The sequence below is a fragment of the Camelus bactrianus genome, chromosome 21 (assembly GCF_048773025.1).
Source record: "Camelus bactrianus isolate YW-2024 breed Bactrian camel chromosome 21, ASM4877302v1, whole genome shotgun sequence".
NCBI classification, from domain to species: Eukaryota; Metazoa; Chordata; class Mammalia; order Artiodactyla; family Camelidae; genus Camelus; species Camelus bactrianus.
Window position 1 is genome coordinate 4,248,282 of NC_133559.1, and position 20,071 is coordinate 4,268,352.

General features: G+C 45.2%; 1 protein-coding gene and 2 non-coding genes across 3 annotated transcripts in view; 1 reads left to right on the forward strand and 2 right to left on the reverse strand.

Annotated features, from left to right (window-relative positions):
• LOC105079506 (NBPF family member NBPF6-like protein) overlaps nt 1-19,672 on the reverse strand; it is a 31,302-nt gene extending 11,630 nt beyond the window's left edge. The window contains exons 1-5 of the mRNA XM_010968258.2: nt 19,495-19,672; nt 17,466-17,568; nt 16,649-16,884; nt 13,100-13,151; nt 12,090-12,253 (exon numbers count right to left, since the gene is read on the reverse strand). Of these exons, the coding sequence (XP_010966560.1) occupies nt 12,090-12,253; nt 13,100-13,151; nt 16,649-16,884; nt 17,466-17,568; nt 19,495-19,672 (733 nt within the window). The remainder of the gene's footprint in view (nt 1-12,089; nt 12,254-13,099; nt 13,152-16,648; nt 16,885-17,465; nt 17,569-19,494) is intronic.
• TRNAN-GUU (transfer RNA asparagine (anticodon GUU)) lies at nt 2,218-2,291 on the forward strand. Its single transcript has one exon. It is a non-coding gene; the product is annotated as a tRNA-Asn (tRNA).
• TRNAV-CAC (transfer RNA valine (anticodon CAC)) lies at nt 4,181-4,253 on the reverse strand. Its single transcript has one exon. It is a non-coding gene; the product is annotated as a tRNA-Val (tRNA).
• Nucleotides 19,673-20,071: the final 399 nt, after the last annotated feature.

The window sequence follows — 20,071 nt, forward strand, 5'->3', positions numbered from 1 at the left end:
CCCAGGAGCCTCCTTGTGAAGGCAGGGTCTCGGGGCCCATGTTCCTGGAAGGGGTGCCTCCTTCAGACCTGGCCCCAAAGGGACAGTGGAGCTCAAGGGTTGAGCATGAGGCCTTTGGGTGACATCCCTTATGTTTTCCCACCATCCCAGTCCTGCGGCTTCTCTCCTGCTGGTGCTTGTCAGCCAGCCTGCAGGGCTCCCCAGACCAGTGCCTAATCCAATGAGCAGATACTGCGCCCAAACACAAACTGATAAACTGGAGGTATGGCAAAAAAAAAAAAAAAAAAAAAAAGTGTGACCCATCCATACTTTGGTCAGGAATAGGAGGGCCAGGATATGCGGGTGTACACCCAAATTCCCAAGCATTGGAGCCAGAGATGTGGCGGGCCTCTCACCCTGAGCAGGCAGAGCACAGCTGAGACATCACGCAAGAGATGTCGTCACCACGAACCGAGGAATATCATGAGAGAGTGGGAACCCAAACCCCACTGACACCAATTCCGCAGTCGAATTTCCCTCTCAAATGTGGAGAAATTGCAGGGGTCAGCACTTCACAAGTGTGATGGACAAGCCTGATGCCCTGGGGAATGCACCTTCAAGATCATGGCATCTCTCCTGCCAGGCAACTGTGAACACGTACCCACCCAGGCACAGTGCAGCCTCTTAGCCCACCAAGGTTCACTCAAGGTCACCACCCTCCACTCCACTCATCCTTCGCCATTTTTAAACCACGCTCCCCAAAGGAATTAAAGCAAATACCCTCCAGATCGCTCCCTCCGCAACACAAATGTCTGTTAATTCATTTGAATCTCAATAGCAGGCAATAGTAATCTATGGCAATAGATCTCAGAATAGTAATTAACTAAGCAGGATAGGGCACGAAATGCCTGGAAAGGGATTCAACAGACATTTCTGGGAGGATGGCAGTTTTCTCTAACTCGATCTGGGTAATGATTGCATTTGCCCAGACTCAACAAACTGTGCATTAAAGATGTGTGCTTTTAACTATGTGAACTAGAGTTCAATGATTTGCTATTCCCATAAAAAAAAAAAAAATCACTGGACGGTGGATGGAGACAAGCTGATATAGACCATGACAACTAGTTCGCATTTTATTGTAAACGCATTAAAAACTCATTCTCCTTTAGTGTAAAAAACTCTCCCTGATACTTGAATTATCTCTACTAGAAAAACGGCTATGACCCCACTATTTCTTTAGAGGAAGCTACAGACAAGGCTCCTTGAGAGACTGTATTTCACCCTTAGGGACTTTTTCTGCTCAATAGCGAGACAAGGAATCGACCTAGATTTCGCTTTGAACGGCTGTCCACAGATTTGTGCACTGTGGGGGTCATTTCTCTTTTGACTGCATCGTGCTGTGGGGCCAGAGGTACGCTCTGCTCTCTGACCGCTGCTAGGGGGAGTAGCTCCTGCTGGCATTAAAAGCAGTCGAATGACCGATCAGAGACCTAAGTACCCTGCTGTGGTTTGGGTCTGACCCAAGTTGCGGTAGCCGCAACGCACCAATAACCACTGTCCGCTCACGATGCATCGCGGTCCTGGGAGTAATTTATATATATATATTCACAGTATTTTTGCCGTTTAATTCTTGGCCATCTACATGCTCGTGCTTTACTCTCTTCCGTGCTATTTTCCGATTCTTCCTCCTCATTCTGCTACATAATAAAAACAATTTTCATCTCTCAGGATCTGGCCCGAGCTTCCTCACAGGCTTCCAGTAAGGTCTCTCCTCCATGCCTCTGCTTTCTCTCGCTCTTTTTCACGTTTCCTTTTTTGACTTGATCTCTTTCCCGCTGCAGCCAACCGACCACACCTACTAAACTGTTGCCCCGCCGCACAGGCGGTCGGGTAGAAGGCGGAGCAAACCTGGAGGCATTACGGAGCCCACTGGGAGTTCAACTTCCCTTGGGTTCCGCTGGGCTCAGGCCCAGGTGATCGCGGTCCCGGGCGTCTCCGGGCGCTGGCATCTGAAGCAGGCGTGGAGCAAGGCGCGGTGGCGACCCTCGGCTGCCCTTCTGCCTTCGGAATCGCCCAACTCACGGCTTTCCCACCGGACGAACACGCTGAGTCGACTCCGCCTCTCGGATTTTGTGGGCTTTAGAGCCGGCACCGCGGTCCTGAGAAAGACGAGTGGCTCCGCCTCGCGTGGAAGGAGAGCTTGCTCTCCGCGGGGATGAAGAGAAGCACTCCGTGTGTGTCTCTGTGGCGCAATCGGTTAGCGCGTTCGGCTGTTAACCGAAAGGTTGGTGGTTCGAGCCCACCCAGGGACGTCCACGGCCGGCCTTTTTAGCGCTGAAAGGATTCGCGATTATTTCTGTCTTCATTACTCATAATCACCTATGTCTTGTCCACGAGGGAACCTATGCCAAGAGAACTCTGAAGGAATCTAGGGTTCCTCGAAAGAGTGGAGGCATGATGGTGCTCCTTACCCTCTGGGTCCATTTTAGTGATACTCAAGATGACCCAAGACCCCACAGCCCACTCCTCCAGACTCCTCTGGAGGGCCGCTGGGGCTTGGGGATGACAGCCTGGTCGTGTTCCTAAAAGCATAAGGGGTGCCTCGCTTGCTTTATCGGGAAGAGCCGAATAAAACTCCTCCGGAGGCTTCTTTACAGCCTGAAGAGGACGACTGTCAGGTTCCTGAAGGGTCAAGAGGGGCCTCCTCGCGAGGACAAAGCCTTCCCGTGTTCTTGGAGGACAGGTCCCGCCGAAGCTGGTTTGGAGGGACACGCCAAAGAAAGGAGCAACGACAGTCGCCTAATCAGTGATCTTGAGTTGTGAGATGTCTGCGCTTACCCTCAAGGAGTGTCGCAATTCTTACACAAAAGGAGAGGAGAGAGTGAGAAAACAAACGCGGGAAAATGTTAACTGTGCTTTCGGTACAGACTATACGACGTTAGTACATTAAAAATTTTGTATGTTGCAAATATTTTATGGTTTTGTTTTCTTACCGAGTTTTTGGAACGAAAGTCCCAGGTTACAGGTGGATGAAAGCTCTGTAAACGAGACATCAGGTTTCTGAGATGAAGGCAGAAAGACGGGAGGCCACCCCCCGCTCTGGCTGTTCATCACACTTCCGTTCCTCCAGCCTGGGCGATGCCAAGGATCTTGAGGCAAGACCTCAACTACCTTTAGGGAATCAGTGCAGAGATTCATCTGCATCTGAATCTTGCGGCAAAAGCCAACTATGCGGTTGGAAAGTCCCGCAAGCAAAGACCCACTGTGAAAAAGACTTCCCTGACCGGGCCGTGGCGGTGAAAGCGCCGAATCCTAGCCACTAGACCACCAGGGAAACACGCCGGAACCCCGCTTGGCCTCTACATGTGAAAATTATGAAAGATCAGCTTTCAGAGAAAGGCAAACTAGAAAAAGAGGCAATTCCTAGCGGCCCAGGGCTGAATGCTGCTGTGCAGTGCTCCCAGTCCTTGCCCTGTTGCTCACCACCCTTACCTCTCCCGGCATGAGCGACACTTCGGGCTCTGAGGCCAGGCCACAAGGTAACCGGCCTGAATGCCATCCTGGTCTAGCTTTAGTCCTGCGTGCGGCAGAGCCAAGGACAAACTCCCATTGCCCTTATAAGTCAGGTGCCAAATGGACTCTCAGCGGGTGATGAACGGATCCGTTTACTTGCTAATCTCTGACCTGAATCCACGGTCTCTCCTCCTAATGGCACGGGTACCGGCTCTTTTTCCTGCCATGTCAGCTCAATTCGAGGAGCCTAAGTTCTTTCTCTACCTGTCTTTGGCTCCAGCCCCAGGTGCGGAATCGGGTTCGTTCTCTTGTTAGGCAAATCAACGTGTTCTGCAGGTGTGCTGAGGTGTGGGAAAGCCAGCTGTGCTTCAAAGGGATGAAGTTCTTGGTTTTCGGAGACATAACACGTGTCAGCGTGTAGAGGGATTTAGAAAAGAAGCTAAGAGGATTTGCGGGTGTAAACGTAACCTGAAGACTTGTCCTGAGCCCTCAGAGTAACTGCTTGTGTCCCGGTGTCCAAAGTGACTCAGGCAAAGGAGGCCTAGTTCCTAGTGCTGAGAAGGCCCTTTTTCAGGTAGTAACGGAACTCCTCCTGTGTATATCGGAGATCGACAAGGCAGCTGCGCCCCCTGCCACACCCCGTTTTGGTTTTTTAAATGTATATGTGTAACTCAGAAAAACTTCAGAATGTTCCCGCCCGGCTTCGAACCGGGGACCTTTCGCGTGTGAGGCGAACGTGATAACCACTACACTACGGAAACCAGCCGCGAAGCCCAGCTTGACGGTATGTCCAGGAAACCGTAGGTCCTGCTGTCACTAATCTGGCCACCGACTCTTTAAACTGAATAACCCTAGCAACACCAGCGATGGATCCGTCAGGGAAGGAGACGGCGGCTCCTGAGAGGCCCTGGCGTTGGGTTCTGAGTCTCCCTCAAAGCGAGGACCGTGGAGCTCCCCAGAGTTTGACTTCAGGACCCGCCACAGCTTGACTTGGGGACCCGCGTCCTACGCAGGGTCTCCAGGTCCAAAGCTAAGCGCCGGAGGGCAAGGGTCGCCTCCGCTGACTCCCCAGCTCACAGAGGCTGCGGGAGCCGGAGGGTTAGGTGCGTCTGAGCCCCAGGAGACGCCGCACCCAGCAGTGTGGACGCCGCCCCTACCTGGCTGCGGACCCGCGCTGCGGTGGCCCTTTTCACCGCACCAGCGGTCAGAGCTCTCGGCTCTCGGAAATGATCTGTGCTTTGAATCCACGGAACTGTAGGACCCGTTCTCCTCCTTCCTCCCCTCTGCGCTGGACCTTCGCCTTCTTTCCTCGCAAGCCCTTTTGCCTCAGGTATCAAAGGGGATCGTTCTGATGTCCACTAGGCAAAAGGACTTCCTCTGGTTTCCGCCTCTGTCGCTTCATCTTTTCGAATCAATTTCAGTCCAATATTTTAATCACGTATTTATGTTTTAGCCAGTATCGTAGCAAAGGCTATGTCATAGGCATTTGGCAGTTTTAAAATATCCGATGAACATACAACGTATAAAAACTTGTGAGAAACACCTAAATCAGTGCTGACAGGGGAGTTTAAAGCCCTAAGTTAAATTTCTAATACATTAGAAAAGAAGAGAATTTTTAAATCAGTAACTCAAGTTCCCACAGCAAGAAACAAAACAAAACAAAACAAAACAGAACAAAAGAAGGAAAGAAATAAAAATGAAAAGTGAAAGAAATCCAAAGCAAACAGAAGAAAGAAAATAATACAAAGCAGAAATTAATGACATTGAAAACAAAAAGCAATGGATGAAATCAATAAAATAAAAGCCGATTCGTTGAAGAGGTCAATAATCCTGACAAAGGACAAAAGACACACAAGTAATTAGTATCAGGAATGAACAGAGACTACAGTCACCACAGATTTTTCAGATATCAAAAGGATAAGGGAATATTAGGAAAAACTCTACACAAATAAATTTGACTGCTTAGACGAAATGGACAAATTCCTTAGAAGTACAAACCACTACAACTCACTAAATATGAAGTTGATACTTTGAATAACTCTATAACTGTTCAGGAAAGTCTACTTGTAACTTAAATATCCCAAGGAAAGAAATTCTGGACCCAGATGGTTGCACTGGAAAATTCTACAAAAAGTTAAAAGAAGAATGAATATCAATTCTACATAATCTCTTCTAGAAATCAGAAGAGTACGGAACACTTCTCAATTCATTCTATGAAGCATCTACTACCCTGACACCAGAACCAGGGGCAAAAATTTTCAAAAAGAAAGCTACAGCTATCTTACATAAATATAAAAATATTCTAATATCCTACACATTCCGCATGAACGTAGATGAAAAAAATCTTAACAAATATTAACAAATAGAATTCAGCAATATGTTCAGAGAACCAGGCACCATGATCAAGAGGGGTTTACACTAGAGCTACAAGACTGGTTCAATATTCAAAGAAAATCAAAGCGTTTCAATGCTCACAGCTATCATCATACTCAGTGGTGCAAACATGAAAACTTTTCCTCCAAGATTAGGAACAAGATGAGGATACCCACTCTCACCACTTTTATTCAACGTGTTATTGGAAGTCCTTGCCATAGCAATTAGACAAGGAAAAGAAATACAATCTTCCAAATTGGAAAGGAAAAAATAAAACTGTCATTGTTTGCAGACAAGATGATATTTTATATTTAAAAAACCCTAAAGACTCTATTAAAAAGCCGTTAGAACGAATCAATGAATTCAGTAAAGTTGCAACATACAATCACAACACAAATAATACAATACAATTTTAAAAATCTGTTGTGTTTCTATACACTAGCAGCAAAAAATCAGGAAGAGACATTGAGAAAATAATCTCATTTATAATTGTATCAAAAATACTAAAATACCCAGGAATAAATTTAACCAAAGAGGGGAAAGACCTGTGCACTGAAAACTATAAGACACTGATGAGAGAAACTGAAGAAAACAAATAAGTGAAAAGATATTCATGCTCATGGACTGGAAGAATTAATATTGTTAAAATATCAATATCATCCAAAGCAATCTACAAATTCAATGCAAACCCTTTAAAAATTCCAATGGCATGTTTTTGTTTTTGTTTTCTTTTTCTTTTTTTTCTTTTTCTTTTTTTTTACAGAAACAGAACAAACAAAACTAAAATTTGTATGGAACCACAAAAGCACCCAAATACCCAAAGCAATCTTAGAGTAGTAAGAACAAAGCTGGAGGCATCTTGCCCTCTGATTTCAAACCATGTTACAAAACTATGGTAATCAAAATGGTATGGTACTGGCATAAAAACAGAAATATAGATCAACGGAACAAAATAGAGAGCCCAGAAATAAACCCACAGATATATGGTCAATTAATTGATGACAAAACAGCCAAAAATATACAATGGAGAAAGGACAGTCTCCTCAATAAATGATGTTGGGAAAATTGAAAAGCCACATGCAAAAGAATGAAACTGGACCACTCTCTTAAATCACTCACGAAAATTAATTCAAAAGGAATTAAACACTTGAAAGGAAGACCTGAAACCATAAAATTCCTTAAAAGAAAACATAGATGGCAAGCTCCTTGACATCAGCCTTGGCAATAATTTTTTGAATTTGACACCAAAAGCGATGGCAACATAAGCAAAAATAAACAAGTGAAACTACAGCACACTAAAAAGCTTCTGCACAGCAAAGGAAACCATCGATAAAATCAAAAGATAACTTACCAAACAGAGAAAATATTTGAAAATCATGTATCGGATGAGATTAATATCCACAATATATAAACAGCTTATATAATTCAATAGCAAAAAAGAAATCCAAGTAATAATAGGCAGAGAATATGAATGGACATTTTTCCAGAGAAGACATATAGATGGCCAACAAGTGCATGAAACGGTGCTCAATATCACTAATCATCAGCGAAATGCAAATTAAAATCACAATCGGGTATTACCTCACACCTGTTAGAATGGCTGTTATCAAGAAGACAAGAAATAACGGCTTGCTTCCTGATAGGATGCACAAGTACTATGTGCTCGTCTTTCCAAAAATGTTTAGTTGGATCAGCACGTAGGACCCTGAGCAAGATGACTAGCCTGTCCTCTTCAGAAATTCAATGACATCAAAAGTGACAAAAACAAAGAAGTTGGGAGAGAGTTCCAGGTAATGAGGACTAAAGTACAACTCAGGAATTTTAATTGGAACATGGGGAAACATCAGTACCACAACACAAACACTTAATTCTTAATCTCTCTCCCATATGTATGTATAATATGGATGTGTATGTTAAAGGCATCTATATTTACATACCTACACATGTATATATGCATTATAGACATGATGTTTTTTAAACAATGGGGGAATTTACATATGGAGCTTATGTTAGATAATACTGTTGAATTAAGAGTACTGTCCTTAGATTCAACAATTGAATTGTATTCTGGTTATACAGGCTAATGCCCTTAATATCAGGAAATAGACGCTGAAGTGTTTAGGGCTGAAGTGGGCTTTTTGTCTTCATTTACTAAAGCAAAATGAATGGTGTGTGGGTGCCTGCAGACAGAGGAAAGGAGCAAATGTATGTTAATTGTTGAATTGAGATGAACAGAATCGAGGTGTTCATTGTGTAGTTCTTTCAAATTTTCTGTAGGTTTGAAAATTTTCAAATTAAATAATTGTCACGGGAAATTACTGTAAAACACAGGAAGCTGTGAAGAGCTGAGTCTTGCATCAAAAATTAGCTCTCAATGAATCTGTCCCTTGCAGAGGGGTGTGACCGTCCTCAATGCCACCCACCCATACAAGAAAGGGTGCATCACTAGTCTGCTGTACAAACCCACCTAGAGGTTCTGCCACCCAGGATTTGTCCTCCTTCCATGAAGCAGCCCTCTAACCTGGAACTCTGGTAAGTTGGAGGCTACTTTATATATTTCAAAGCTTCTGAATAAGATGTCCTGCTTTTATGTTTGATTGCAAAAGACAAATTAAGAGTAAAGAAATTTATTTTCAGGAAAAAACCCAGATGAGAGTGGAGTTATTTGGAAGCTACCAGTTCCATCTAGGTACATTCTCTCTCTCTGTGGGTCCTAAACAGAGACCCCCTAGGATGGAACTTCTGCGGGAGTGTACTGAAACCACACGACTGAACAGCAAACTCTCACGACCCTTCTCCGGCAGAGGTCCTATCACTGTGAACCGGGGGCCCCATCAGGTGCGTGTGCATGAGACCGCTGCTCTGCTTCTAGTTGCCCAACTGCGGGGGCAGAAATTTTTGCCTGAATATCTTGGTTCCCTGAGGGTGAGATGAAATGAATATTCTCTGGGTAATACCAGGCACTTGATAACATTTCATTTTGGAATGAAGTGATGCATTCAGACTATCACTCTGGGGTATAAAGGTAGGGGACACATCAATGTTTGATTTTCCTGCTTTACACTGAAGAAAGAAGTCTTTATAATTTTGATTTGTACAAAAAGACGATAGCCAACAGAATGTATATAAAATTAACTCTATTCTCAGAGACTTCTAAACCCTCGTCCTTCAAGGAAAAGAGACACGTGCTGAAGAGCTGGTGAATAGTCTGCAGTGACAGTACTCTGAGTTGTTCTTGACCCAAGTCCTCGCCGTCTTCCCCCAGCTGCTGCTGACTCCAGTTATCCACAGGCTGGGGGTGGGGAGGGAAAATGTTACGGCCTCTCCAGCTGATCTGTGAGTCTGGGTATCGATGTGCCCTTGGCAGTTGTCACATTAGCAGGCTGGAGGGATGATTTCTGCAAACTATTTATTTGGAGTAAAAATCTGGAGTGGCTCTGAAATCTTGCTCTTCTTTCATATTTAGAATTTTGCTTGTTTTGTTTTCATTTCGCTCATCAGCTGGGAAACTGTTTGTGACTATGCGTTATTGAAGTAAAGCATAATTCGAGCACTTTCATAATCTGAGCATTAGTTGTTACCTGAAACATAACACAAAAACTCAACTGAGGATCTTCTGTCAGGTTCTGCTGGTAGCTAACTGAGGCTGGAGTGAGAGCTGAGAGAGGAAAGAGGCCATGTGCTACCTGAATGCAGGTAACTGGATAAGCTAGGGGGTAAACTACAGTCTGGAAAGAGGAAGCTGTAGTAGCAGATTAGAGGGAAAGTCCTCTGAAATATGCCATCTGCCCTGCGGTGTGGAACAGAGGGCCCCACCACCGCATGATGCTGAGAGCCCTGCTCACAGCTGCCGCAGGGGGGTTAGCCAGATCCCCACCACCTCCCCCTCAGTATCACTTTACTCTCTATTCCACTCTTTTGGAGAAAAACAAAGGCCTTTCACATCTCCTGGGTGCCTAGCTTCAAACATGCACATTCAGAAACAGTCTGTTTCCTAGAACAGTTCCAGGAAAAAGAGGATATTTTGCATGGAAATCTGGCTCCCAAATCCATGTGCTAGTCCTTTTAAATAGGAGGGCAGCACCAAGGGAACAGCCCTAGAATGTGAAAACCAGCAGAATCTTCAGACATCATCTACGATATTGTGATTTATAATAAGAAATACATATTTGGTCTTCATCCCCATTTCTGGCACAGAGCTCCTAAAACCCCTGGAATTCCTAAGTGATGGAGGCATAAAATTCATTTGTTACGTTAATGAGGAAACTTTGGGAAAGCGCCTTATCTTGAGGGCTGATTGCCTGGAAGTTCAGCCTTGTGATTGGAGGGTTGGAACTTCCAGTCTCTGACCTCCTGGGAGGGTGAGGGCTGGCAGCTGAGTTCAATCACCAATGATAAATGATTTAATCAATCGTGCCCGTGTAAGGAAGTCTCCGTAAAAACCCAAAAGGTTTTTAAGGTTCTGAGAGCTTCTGGCTTCTGGGTTGCTGAATGCATGTTGGCGCTAGGAGAGCGGCTTTCTCTGAGGGGCCGTTAAAGCCCCACACCCTTTCCCCACGCCTTGCTTATGTATCTCTTCCATCTGCTGTTCCTGACTTATACCCTTTTATTTAAAAAAAAAAAAAAGGTAACCTGGTGAGTGAAATGTCTCTCTGAGTTCCGTGGGCTGTTCTAGCAAACTCATCAAAGCTGACAAGGGGGTGTGTTACCCTCTGATTTGGGGCCAGTCAGAAGTATGGGTAACAACCTGGGCTTTCCACTGGCATCTGAAAGGGTGTGGGAGAGCGGGCAACCTTGTAGAATTGAAGCGTGGCCCAGTGCTAAGCTCCCTCCACAGGGCCACCTCCTACACAAGGATATGGGAAGTTTAAAGGATGTTGACACAAGGAGGGAAAATACTGAAGGCCTCTGAGTAGGGCTAGTCTAGCTCTGGGAGAGGAGTGGCCACCTCTTTGGTATGAAGTTGTGGGTACTAGAAAGGTATTCCTCCCTGCTGAATACTTCTCCCACTTGATTTGTGACCGAACGTCTTTAAGAGGTGTCAAATACTCCCTCTGCTCCTCAGGGGGAAGGGGAAACAGGACTGAAGATGCCTTTGTAAAGGAACAGAATGAGGAACAAAACGCACGTACTTACGCCCGCCTGGGGCAAAAGGGTAAAACAGGACATGGTTTATACCGCTATAAGAACCTCAGCTAACAGTGATCAAATTAAGATAGCCTCTTTCTCTTGCCTAGAAGAGAATACACACCATATTGTCCTCTAGTGATCCAAACTTTTGTCCCCAAAGGAAAGTCAGTCAGTTAAGGGAAAGGAGACGAAAGTTGAGGTCTTAACCTGCACACACACACACACTTCGCACACACCAGTGAGTCGGCTAGCTCAGGGGCTCCTACACCTGGAGGAGCTTCACTGGCTAGATTGGGTGGTTTTTTTTGGAAAGTGGCATGTGAGTGGCCTTGCTGCTAGCTTCAGCCTCTCCTCCAGTTGCTGGTTGTTGGTTTAGATTCCATTACTGCACTGAGACTAAACCCACAAACAAAGAAAACCCACCAGCTTCGGTGTTGCACAAAGAATGGGAACCCTGGCCACTTACTCAAGGGTTGCCAAGATCAGAGCCTTGTCTTTAGGGAAACCGCTTGATGTTCCAGAGCTAACATGGAACCACACGGGGAGACAAGCCGCCTGACGGGAAATGGAGACTGGTGCTTGAACTCAGGAAGTGTGATCACTGGACTTCCAAATATGGTCAAGACTGCCGATATTGTGGACAGCTAGAAAAACCCAGGGGACAACATTCAGGAACCAGAATTAGCAAGGACATTTCAGGAAAGCTAAGATGCTTCATCTTAAAGAAGGAGGTTCATTAGACAGATTCTGTACATGTGCTGAAGGGGAGCAGAAAGCCTGCCACGATCCCTTCACTGTCTCCACGCTGGCTTGTCTCGGGTTCCTCGGCTTGCCTATGCCAATGGAGGCCAGATGGATGGCAATGCGGTGTGCGCCAGGAACGATGCAAGTTACTGACCCACCAGGGACCCGTACTTGATCCCAAAACTGTATGCAGCCTAATCACTTTTGCAAGGCGCGTTTTGGGGGCCTGCCTACAGAGATGATCTCAATCACCCGAGACAGAGGCGGTGAGCGTGGAGAAGCCGCCAGAGCTTCATTTCTCAGTCCTCTGGGTGTTGGAGCTTTCTTCTCTTTATACTGGGGGTACTCACCGGCCACATCCACGGCAGAGCTGGCTTCCTGCCCGTCACACGCAAAGGCGTTGGTGTTGGGAGGCTGGTGGGAGTCCTGGTAGCTGGAATGAGTCAGATACATTTCATCTAGTGAGTCCTCCTGGACTTCATTCTCTTCTTCCGCCTGGAGCCCCCTGCTGAAGCTGGGGTGGGGGTGGGTGGGCAGGAAAGACAGGAGATTAGACTAAGGCAACCTGGAACCACAGCCTCACAGCTGGTCCTGATCTGAAGCTCATGGCAGAGGCACCAGAAATCAGAGGGGCCATCTTATGTGAGAGGAAGCATGACAATCCCCTTCTGACTGGTGTCACAGTGAGGCTAGAGCTGGGGTGGGAGAGCGAGCAGCAGGTGTGCAGCGTAGTGATCTCCTAACACGAGGAACGACACAACTACTCTGCTAGAACACACTATGACAGGCAGGACGCGCAGAGACCTAAAATATTGGCTTTTAAATGCTCTGGACAAATTTTAGGGAATACTATATGAAGGGGTCCATTGAATACTGGCTCCCGAGGCAATGTAACCTCCTTAGGGCTCTTGCAGCTTTTAGACCTCTTTTTTCCCCTAAATATTTGATATGGTTGATTTTATTTTTCAAGATAGATTTCTGGTGATGAAACACCTGCAAACACACCTCAGGACAACTGTGCAGAAAGCAGAGAGGCGTCTCATTTTGGCTTTTAACCACATGGGTTTTTAGGAAACAGGAACCAGGGATCTCTGGCTGGCATGCCTTTAGGTCAGACTGATTCTAGTCAACTAGACTTGAGGAATTACTAGGGAATGGTAGCCAACGCAAGAACTGCAAAGAGAACCAATAACACTGTTTAAAATGACACATCATTGGATGATGAATAAATGCAGTGGGTACAGTCAGCAGTTTCTGGTTTCTCCTGGATCAGCGACCTCTGGCCTCTTGGTCTCTTGCTTCTGGAATCCTCTCCAGATTTCACCATTCCATCATCAGCCCTTTCATCATTCAGAGTTACCTGGGTGCCAGTGGCTCCTGTCCATCTTCACCTTCCCTATCCTGATGATCTTCTGTGAACCAAAAATACGAAGAGCTAGCAGGAAATTAAGCAGGTCCCGCTTCACACATCACAAGTACAAGGGCCTATGTGACCAGGGACGCAATACTCTACATATTTGTTCAGACGCTCTGGGAGAATGATTCCAGGAGGCGCGGGTGTGTCTTTAGAGGAGCAGCCTGGCAGGCTTTTCTGAGCAACACTGGGCGGTATGTCGCTGGCATGATGAATCATCACCATGAGGTCTGCTCCTAAGTCAAGGCAAAGGGTTTAAAATGTTTGGTCCCCAGCCTGCAGGGTACTGGCACACTGCCTTCTGTACTTCCTCAGCTGTAACCTTCATTTTGCCACAAGGCTGGCTGCTAGACCATGGATGTGTGTCCCATTACTGTTCTCACGTGGAGCCTGCAGCAGCATCTGAGCTGTAAGACCTTCAGGAGAAGCCACCTCTTTCTGACCAAATGACCGGACAGAGGGCCCTCTGTATGCCAATGAGTGTAAAGAGAATCTTCCCTTCCTTTCCATTTCTTCTTTTTCTCTTTTTCCTCCTGACCCGGCCCAGAGACCAGCCCAGTTGCAGAACTGCATTGTCACGGCAGCTGAGCAGGGCCGTAAAGCACAAATGAGAATCTAGCCCTCTAGTCAAACAGGGACCTCTTGTCTGAAGAGTGTGAAGAGTGTCCCCCCCTTCTTTTTCGTTCTCAATTTTCTTGCCTCCTTGCTCTAACAGTAGCCCCAGTCATGTGGAACTGCAGCACAGTGTGATAGGACAAGTGACTGAAAGAACCCAATCTCTCTGTAGACGGACTTGGAAAAGGGACCCTTGGGAACTGGGACGTATGAAAGAAATGCTAGAGAGGGGAGAGGCTGGAACACTGTCCATAAACTGACAGAAATCCCCGGGCTCATCCCCAAAATGAACACGTGTGGAACAGACCCAAAGAATCATGGCAAAGGGTTACAGAAATGAATGACCATAAAACCAGCAGCTAGTTCAGACTAAACCTGAGTGACTTATTTGCTCGACTGACTTAAACAATACATCAAGTACACTGAACACTAAACTGACATTGGAGCTACTGCCCATAGTACTCGCAAGTCTGAGCCTAGCAGGGGTTGATTGCCTGCTAAGAAATTCTTTTCAGAGGACTTTAACAGGACCCAGGGTCTCACAACATAATATTCAAAATGTCCAGAGTACAATCTGAAAGTATTCAACATAATAAAAACTTAACAATTATCTCAACAGATGAATAAAAAGCATTTCACAAAGCTCAACATCTATTCAAAATAAAACTCTTGGCAAATAAAGAACAAAAATGAACTTCTTCACATAAATTGGAAACTTCAGTTAGTTAGACCATGCCTGCGCATGTTTCGTTAGGAGACGTAATTCCTTCTCTGTTGTCAGCAGTCAACATCATAAGACAAAAAACAGAAGCTTTGTTTGTTCACTCAAATATGAATAAATAAAACAAGCAAAAGCTGCCTCAACCTGATGAAAGTCACCATGATCATTAATTGGAAAACTCAATATTATTAAAATGGTCAATTCTCCTCAAACTCTTCGTAGATTCAAAGCAATGCCACTCAAAATCCTAGCAGGACTTTTAATAGCTAATGACAAGCTGATTGTAAAACTTATATGGAAAGGCAAAGGATCTTGTTTCAGGCAAAGAGTTTTTAGATATAACTGCAAAACCATGATGCATAAGTTGGACTTTATCAATACCAGGAAATTCTTCTCCCTGAAAGACAGTTAAGAGAATGAAAAGGTAAGCCGCAGACTGGGAGACAATACTGGCAAATCAAATATGTGATACAGGACTTGTACCCGGAAATATAAAGAACTCTCAAGACTCAATGATAAGGAAAGAGCAACTCAACTGTCAAATGCACATCGTAGTTGAACACTCACTTTACCGAAGATACATGGATGGTCAATAGGCATATGAAAAGACCCTCAGAATCATCAGTCATTAGGAAATGCAAATTAAAACCACAGTGATAGGCCACCACACACCTACTAAAATTGCCAAAATGACAAAAAGCAAAAGAACAACCACCTGAAAATATCAGGATCTGGTACTGGGGAAGAGTTGGAACTCTACTCATTGCTGGGGGGCATGCGGAATGGTAGAGCCACACTGGAAAACGGTTTGGCAGTTTTGTATAAATTAAACGTACACTGACCCAGTGTACCCAGCAACCCCATGCCTGGGTGTTTAGCCAAGTGAAGTGAAAACATTTTTCACACAAAAATCTGTGTATGACTCTTAGCAGCGATTATTCGTAAGTGCCCCAGACTGAAAACAATCCAAATGGCCTCCGGTGGATGAAAGGGTAAACAAAAAGTGATACGTCTCTATAATGGAATAGAAGTCAGCACGAAAGCGGGAAATCTATGGGGACAAAAACCAAACACAGCGGTTGCCAGCGCCTGGCGTTGGGGAAAAACGGTTGACTACAGAGAGGCAGAAGGGAATTTTAGGAGGGATGGAACTGTTATATACCTTGATTGTGGGAGTGCTTATAACACTGTATATAACACTTATGTACACATTTTTATTGTGTATCAATACAATATGGGTCATTTTATTGTATATCAAAGTCCTTAAAAATGATTGGATGGCTGCTGCCTCCTGCTCCAAAAGCCTGTGATGAAGGAGGCAGTTGTCATAATGTGGCCTCCAGACCCGTGTAGTCTCCACTGTACTCACCCCCAGCCAGCCCTGTGTTGCCATGGTCCCCAGAGTGTGAGGTGTACCAGCAGGTGTAGTGTAAGCACCTGACAGTCCCTTTTTAAAAAAAAAAACGTAACCCAAGTGCCTGATATTAAGCTATTGATTCCCAAGGCATCCACTTCAAAGACGAGGATCTCAAATAACACACTGGCAACTACGTGACTAGACAGAGTCAGGTTGCCTCATCCTTGAAGTTTTTTGCTTTAGAAATTCCTGGTTGATTTAGATAACTGATGCTTGACCACTTCCTGCACTGTTTAAAAACTGACGTTTTTTCCTTCTTGCACTTTAATTCCCCTCTTCTGTTTTAAATTCAGCAGTAAAGAGTGAACCCACGGAACCCTAGGTGCCCCATCACAGAACCACAGGACTCTGCTCTCTCTCTCCCTGTGACCTCGCTGTGTGGCCCTGGGTGTGTGTGCGCCGCGTAGCCCTCAGGACTTGGGATTAATACACCTTGTGTTTTTCGAAATGTCCTGATGGTTGTTGCTGAGGTGTATCGTGCAATCCTAATAAGAAGCACAAGGGTCTGTCCAGCCACAACATTGGCTCCAGAAGGGGAAATGTCTGCGGGGGCTCGCCTCCAGCCCAGGAGAATACTCTCAGGTATGTCTAGACAGTAGCATCACCATCCTTTGGCTGAGACCGACACGAAACAGCAGGGCATCCGGATAAAGTCACTGGAGGGTCGTGGAGGCAGGGGGTCTCGTGTGAGGCTAGGACCTTGGCAGGAGCTAAGGGTCTTCAGGCCCTGTAGCCGACTTACCGGTGGTGAGTTGGCTGGCAAGTCTCTCTGCCAGCTGGCTTCCTTGGGTCAGTAGCTCACAGAATCTCTGCCTCTGGTAGTAGGCGATGTCAGTGCTCCTGAGGAGACTCTCAAAAGACTTGACTGTGTTCCTTGCATGCTGGGTGAAAAGGTAACAGGCACCTTTTCCTTCCTGTATCTTCTGTCGTAAGTGGGTCAGTTCTTGGGCTTGAGCCTGAATTAGGGGGTCATATTTCCTAAGGTGGGAAGGGAAAGTAAAATTTAAAAATGAATGTAGTGAGTGATAAATTATGGGAGATTTAGCAGAGATACTTCTTAGATTGCCCCTAAGGAATTCCTCATGCTGAATTCTTTATATATATACACACAGACACACAGACACACACACACATATATATACATATACATACATATATTCGTTTTCATAATTTTTTCACCAAAGATTATTATAAGATATTGACTATAGTTCCCTGTGCTATATAGAAGAAATTTGGTTTTTCTCTACTTTTATATACACCTCATGCTGAGTTCTTGTACAAGTTGTGTGACTTGCCTGTGGCAGAGGGAATGAGGAAATAGCACTGGGTTTGTTTCTTTTTCTTTTTTTTTTTTAATTACCTTTCTTTTAAAAAGAAATTCCTTCAGCTCCTCACTTCAGCCCCCATCCATTTCAATAAAATATACATCATCAAGCATTATGCAGAACGTAGGGGGTGGAAAGCCAGATACAGAAGTGCTAGACTGGCATTAATTGAAAGGATGAAAAGCAAAACCAATAACAGGGTCAAGATTTCCCACACCTTCCCAGTCTCCTTACCCAAGCCTTGCAGCTGATCTCATCTTCTCTGCCAGCTCCCCCTCCTCAAATGGCACTCCCTCCTCCAGCACAAATTCAATAAGTTCTTTGTACTCTTCACAGTCTGAGAAAACAGAGACGCTGCCTCAGGGGAAAGCTGGGCATGCTGCTGTGGTCACTGCCTTCAAGGGAGGAGGCAGGATCCATCCCAGGGGCAGATGTAACCATGGTACCAGGCCCTACGCTGGGATTTCCACACCTTATTCCTCAGCCTCCCAACTACGTGGCATTTGATTACTCCCCACTGTAGAGATGAGGAAAGAGAAGCTCATAGACGGGCAGATTAACTTGCTCAAGATGATTCAGCTGGAATGAGGCAATGTCTGGATCCACACACCCTGAGTTCTGACTCCAAATCTGAGCCACTTTCGCAGCCTCTTAAGTGAAACACTCATCTGGGCATGAAGTAGGACTCTCTGTGTGTTTGGGAAAGCTCCAAGGACTGTAGGGCTGACGGTCTCCCACAATGAGGGTTTCAACGATCCCTCCGTATTTCAAAGATGTAAAAGTTTATCTGGATAAAATCGTGTAAAAAGGTATCTGAAGATGAAAATGTCTGAAAGACAGATGTTCAAATGCTAACAGGTGTGTTAGGTTGGAGGGAGAACTAATGTCTGCCAAGGCACTGTTCTAGCAGATTTTTAAGAATTATCATCACGCAATCATCACCACTACCTGAAGAGGTAGCCACTATTCTTATTACCATTACAGATGCGGAAACAGAGGCATGGAGAAGGTGAGCAACTTGGATTTGAACCCAGGAAGCCTGGCTCTTAATCACAGCACTGTAGTAGTACCCTGACAGGAAGATAGTGGGTGATATCTTTCTTCTTCTCTAGCTTCAAAAAAAGTTGTATTATGATTATAATAAATTAAGTTCAAAAAAAAAAATACAAAAAAAACAAAAAAAACAAAAACCCTTATATTCGCACACCCCAAAGCTGGTCTTTTCACGTCATTGATAAATAGGCTTTAATTTTTACTTTTTTGTCCACGTCAGTAAGTTGGATAGCAAATTTTATCCCTCACTGATTTACGAAAAAATGATTGTAGAAATTTGAAAGCCAACTCAAATTCAATAATCAGTAAGAATCCTCCCGTTTTTTCCCTGTCCCCTCAGGCACTTGCTCCCATGGTCCTTCAGCCACTATGGCTCCACCCTCCCTTCGATGGTGAACAGGTTTGAAATGGTCCAGTGGATTTCCAGATGTGAAAGCTGATGGTGGAGAGGGAAGGGCCATCCCCTGCCCTGCCCTGCCCTGCCTGCTACGAGGCCTGGAGGTCTCCTCCACTTGGCTTCAGTCTCATTTTGCCATTTGTCTCAAAGCCCAGATCCTGGATTTGCTTGCTCTCTGTGAACTTCACATTCAGAGAGAGGTAGCAAAGGTGCTGTAGAGTCTCTGGTTTTCCTGGAAATACCCTCCATCTCACCAGAGGCTGAGGAATGGCTTCTCAGACTTTATGTGCGAAAAGAATCTTGCCCCAGGCATCAGGACTTCCCTCTGTGTCTGCCAGTCACACTCTCACCTCCAGACATCTGTGGCTCAGCTGGGAACAGACAGATTTAAGCTCTTTTAAGGTAGGGTGTCCTATCACTTCTTTCTCCCCAGGGCAGCCGGCACAGTGCTCTGCAAGTGGCTGCTCAGTCAAAGACTGAATTTAATCCTGAGATATTTAAGCCTACAACGAGATTATAGGTTTGTAGAATCTGCCACATGTTCCTGGGAGAGAAAAGAAAGTTGAGTGCCTGAACCAAGATCTTAGCTCAATTCCTCCCATACTCTCACTGCAAACTTTACTCCTTTGTGACTCAGTGTTTCCATCCTCTGCAAACTGAAGGTAAAATACCCATTTCTACCTTTCTAGGAGTACAATCAGGTTTGTTTTGATGGAAGAGAGAGAAGAATGAAGTCTGGAGGGTATTTCATTTCTTGTAGGGAAGATGGGCAATCATTTATCACTTTGGTGACTATGACCCCATAAGGCTTACTGTATTTCTGCAGCTGGTTGGCCAGGGAGTAAACAGTAGCTTTGGATGTGAGGAATTTCTCTGTGAGGTCTCGAAAGTCCTGTTTGACTTTTTCCAGCTGGGAGCGCAAGTTCTGGTTGATTTCCAGGATGCTCATTTCTGTCCTTGAGCCAGAGAAAGAGGTGAGAGATACTGCCATGCTGAAGCTTGTGGTGGAAGAAACAGAGCCAGACCCTGCAGAGAAGAAACCCAAACAAATAATAAATTCAAAACAAGTGAATGGATTATGGTGATGGTTGCACTGCCTGGTAAACTACTAAAAATCATTGAAGTGTACAAGTGGGTTAGTTTTATAGTATGTAAATTATACTTCAATAAAGTTTCTTTAAGTGAAAAGAAAAGTATTTAAACATATCTAAAGAATGCAGATGTAATTCATTACTTACTTTTGGGCCAGACTTCGTCAGCATTCCACCGCTCTGAGGGGCTTTCACCACGGAGGTAAGGCACAAGACGCCAGAGCTCCGAGGTCAGGCTATGCTGAGCGCGCCAGAGAGAGGACCCAGCCGGCCAGGTAACCATGCGGAGGCCCAGAACA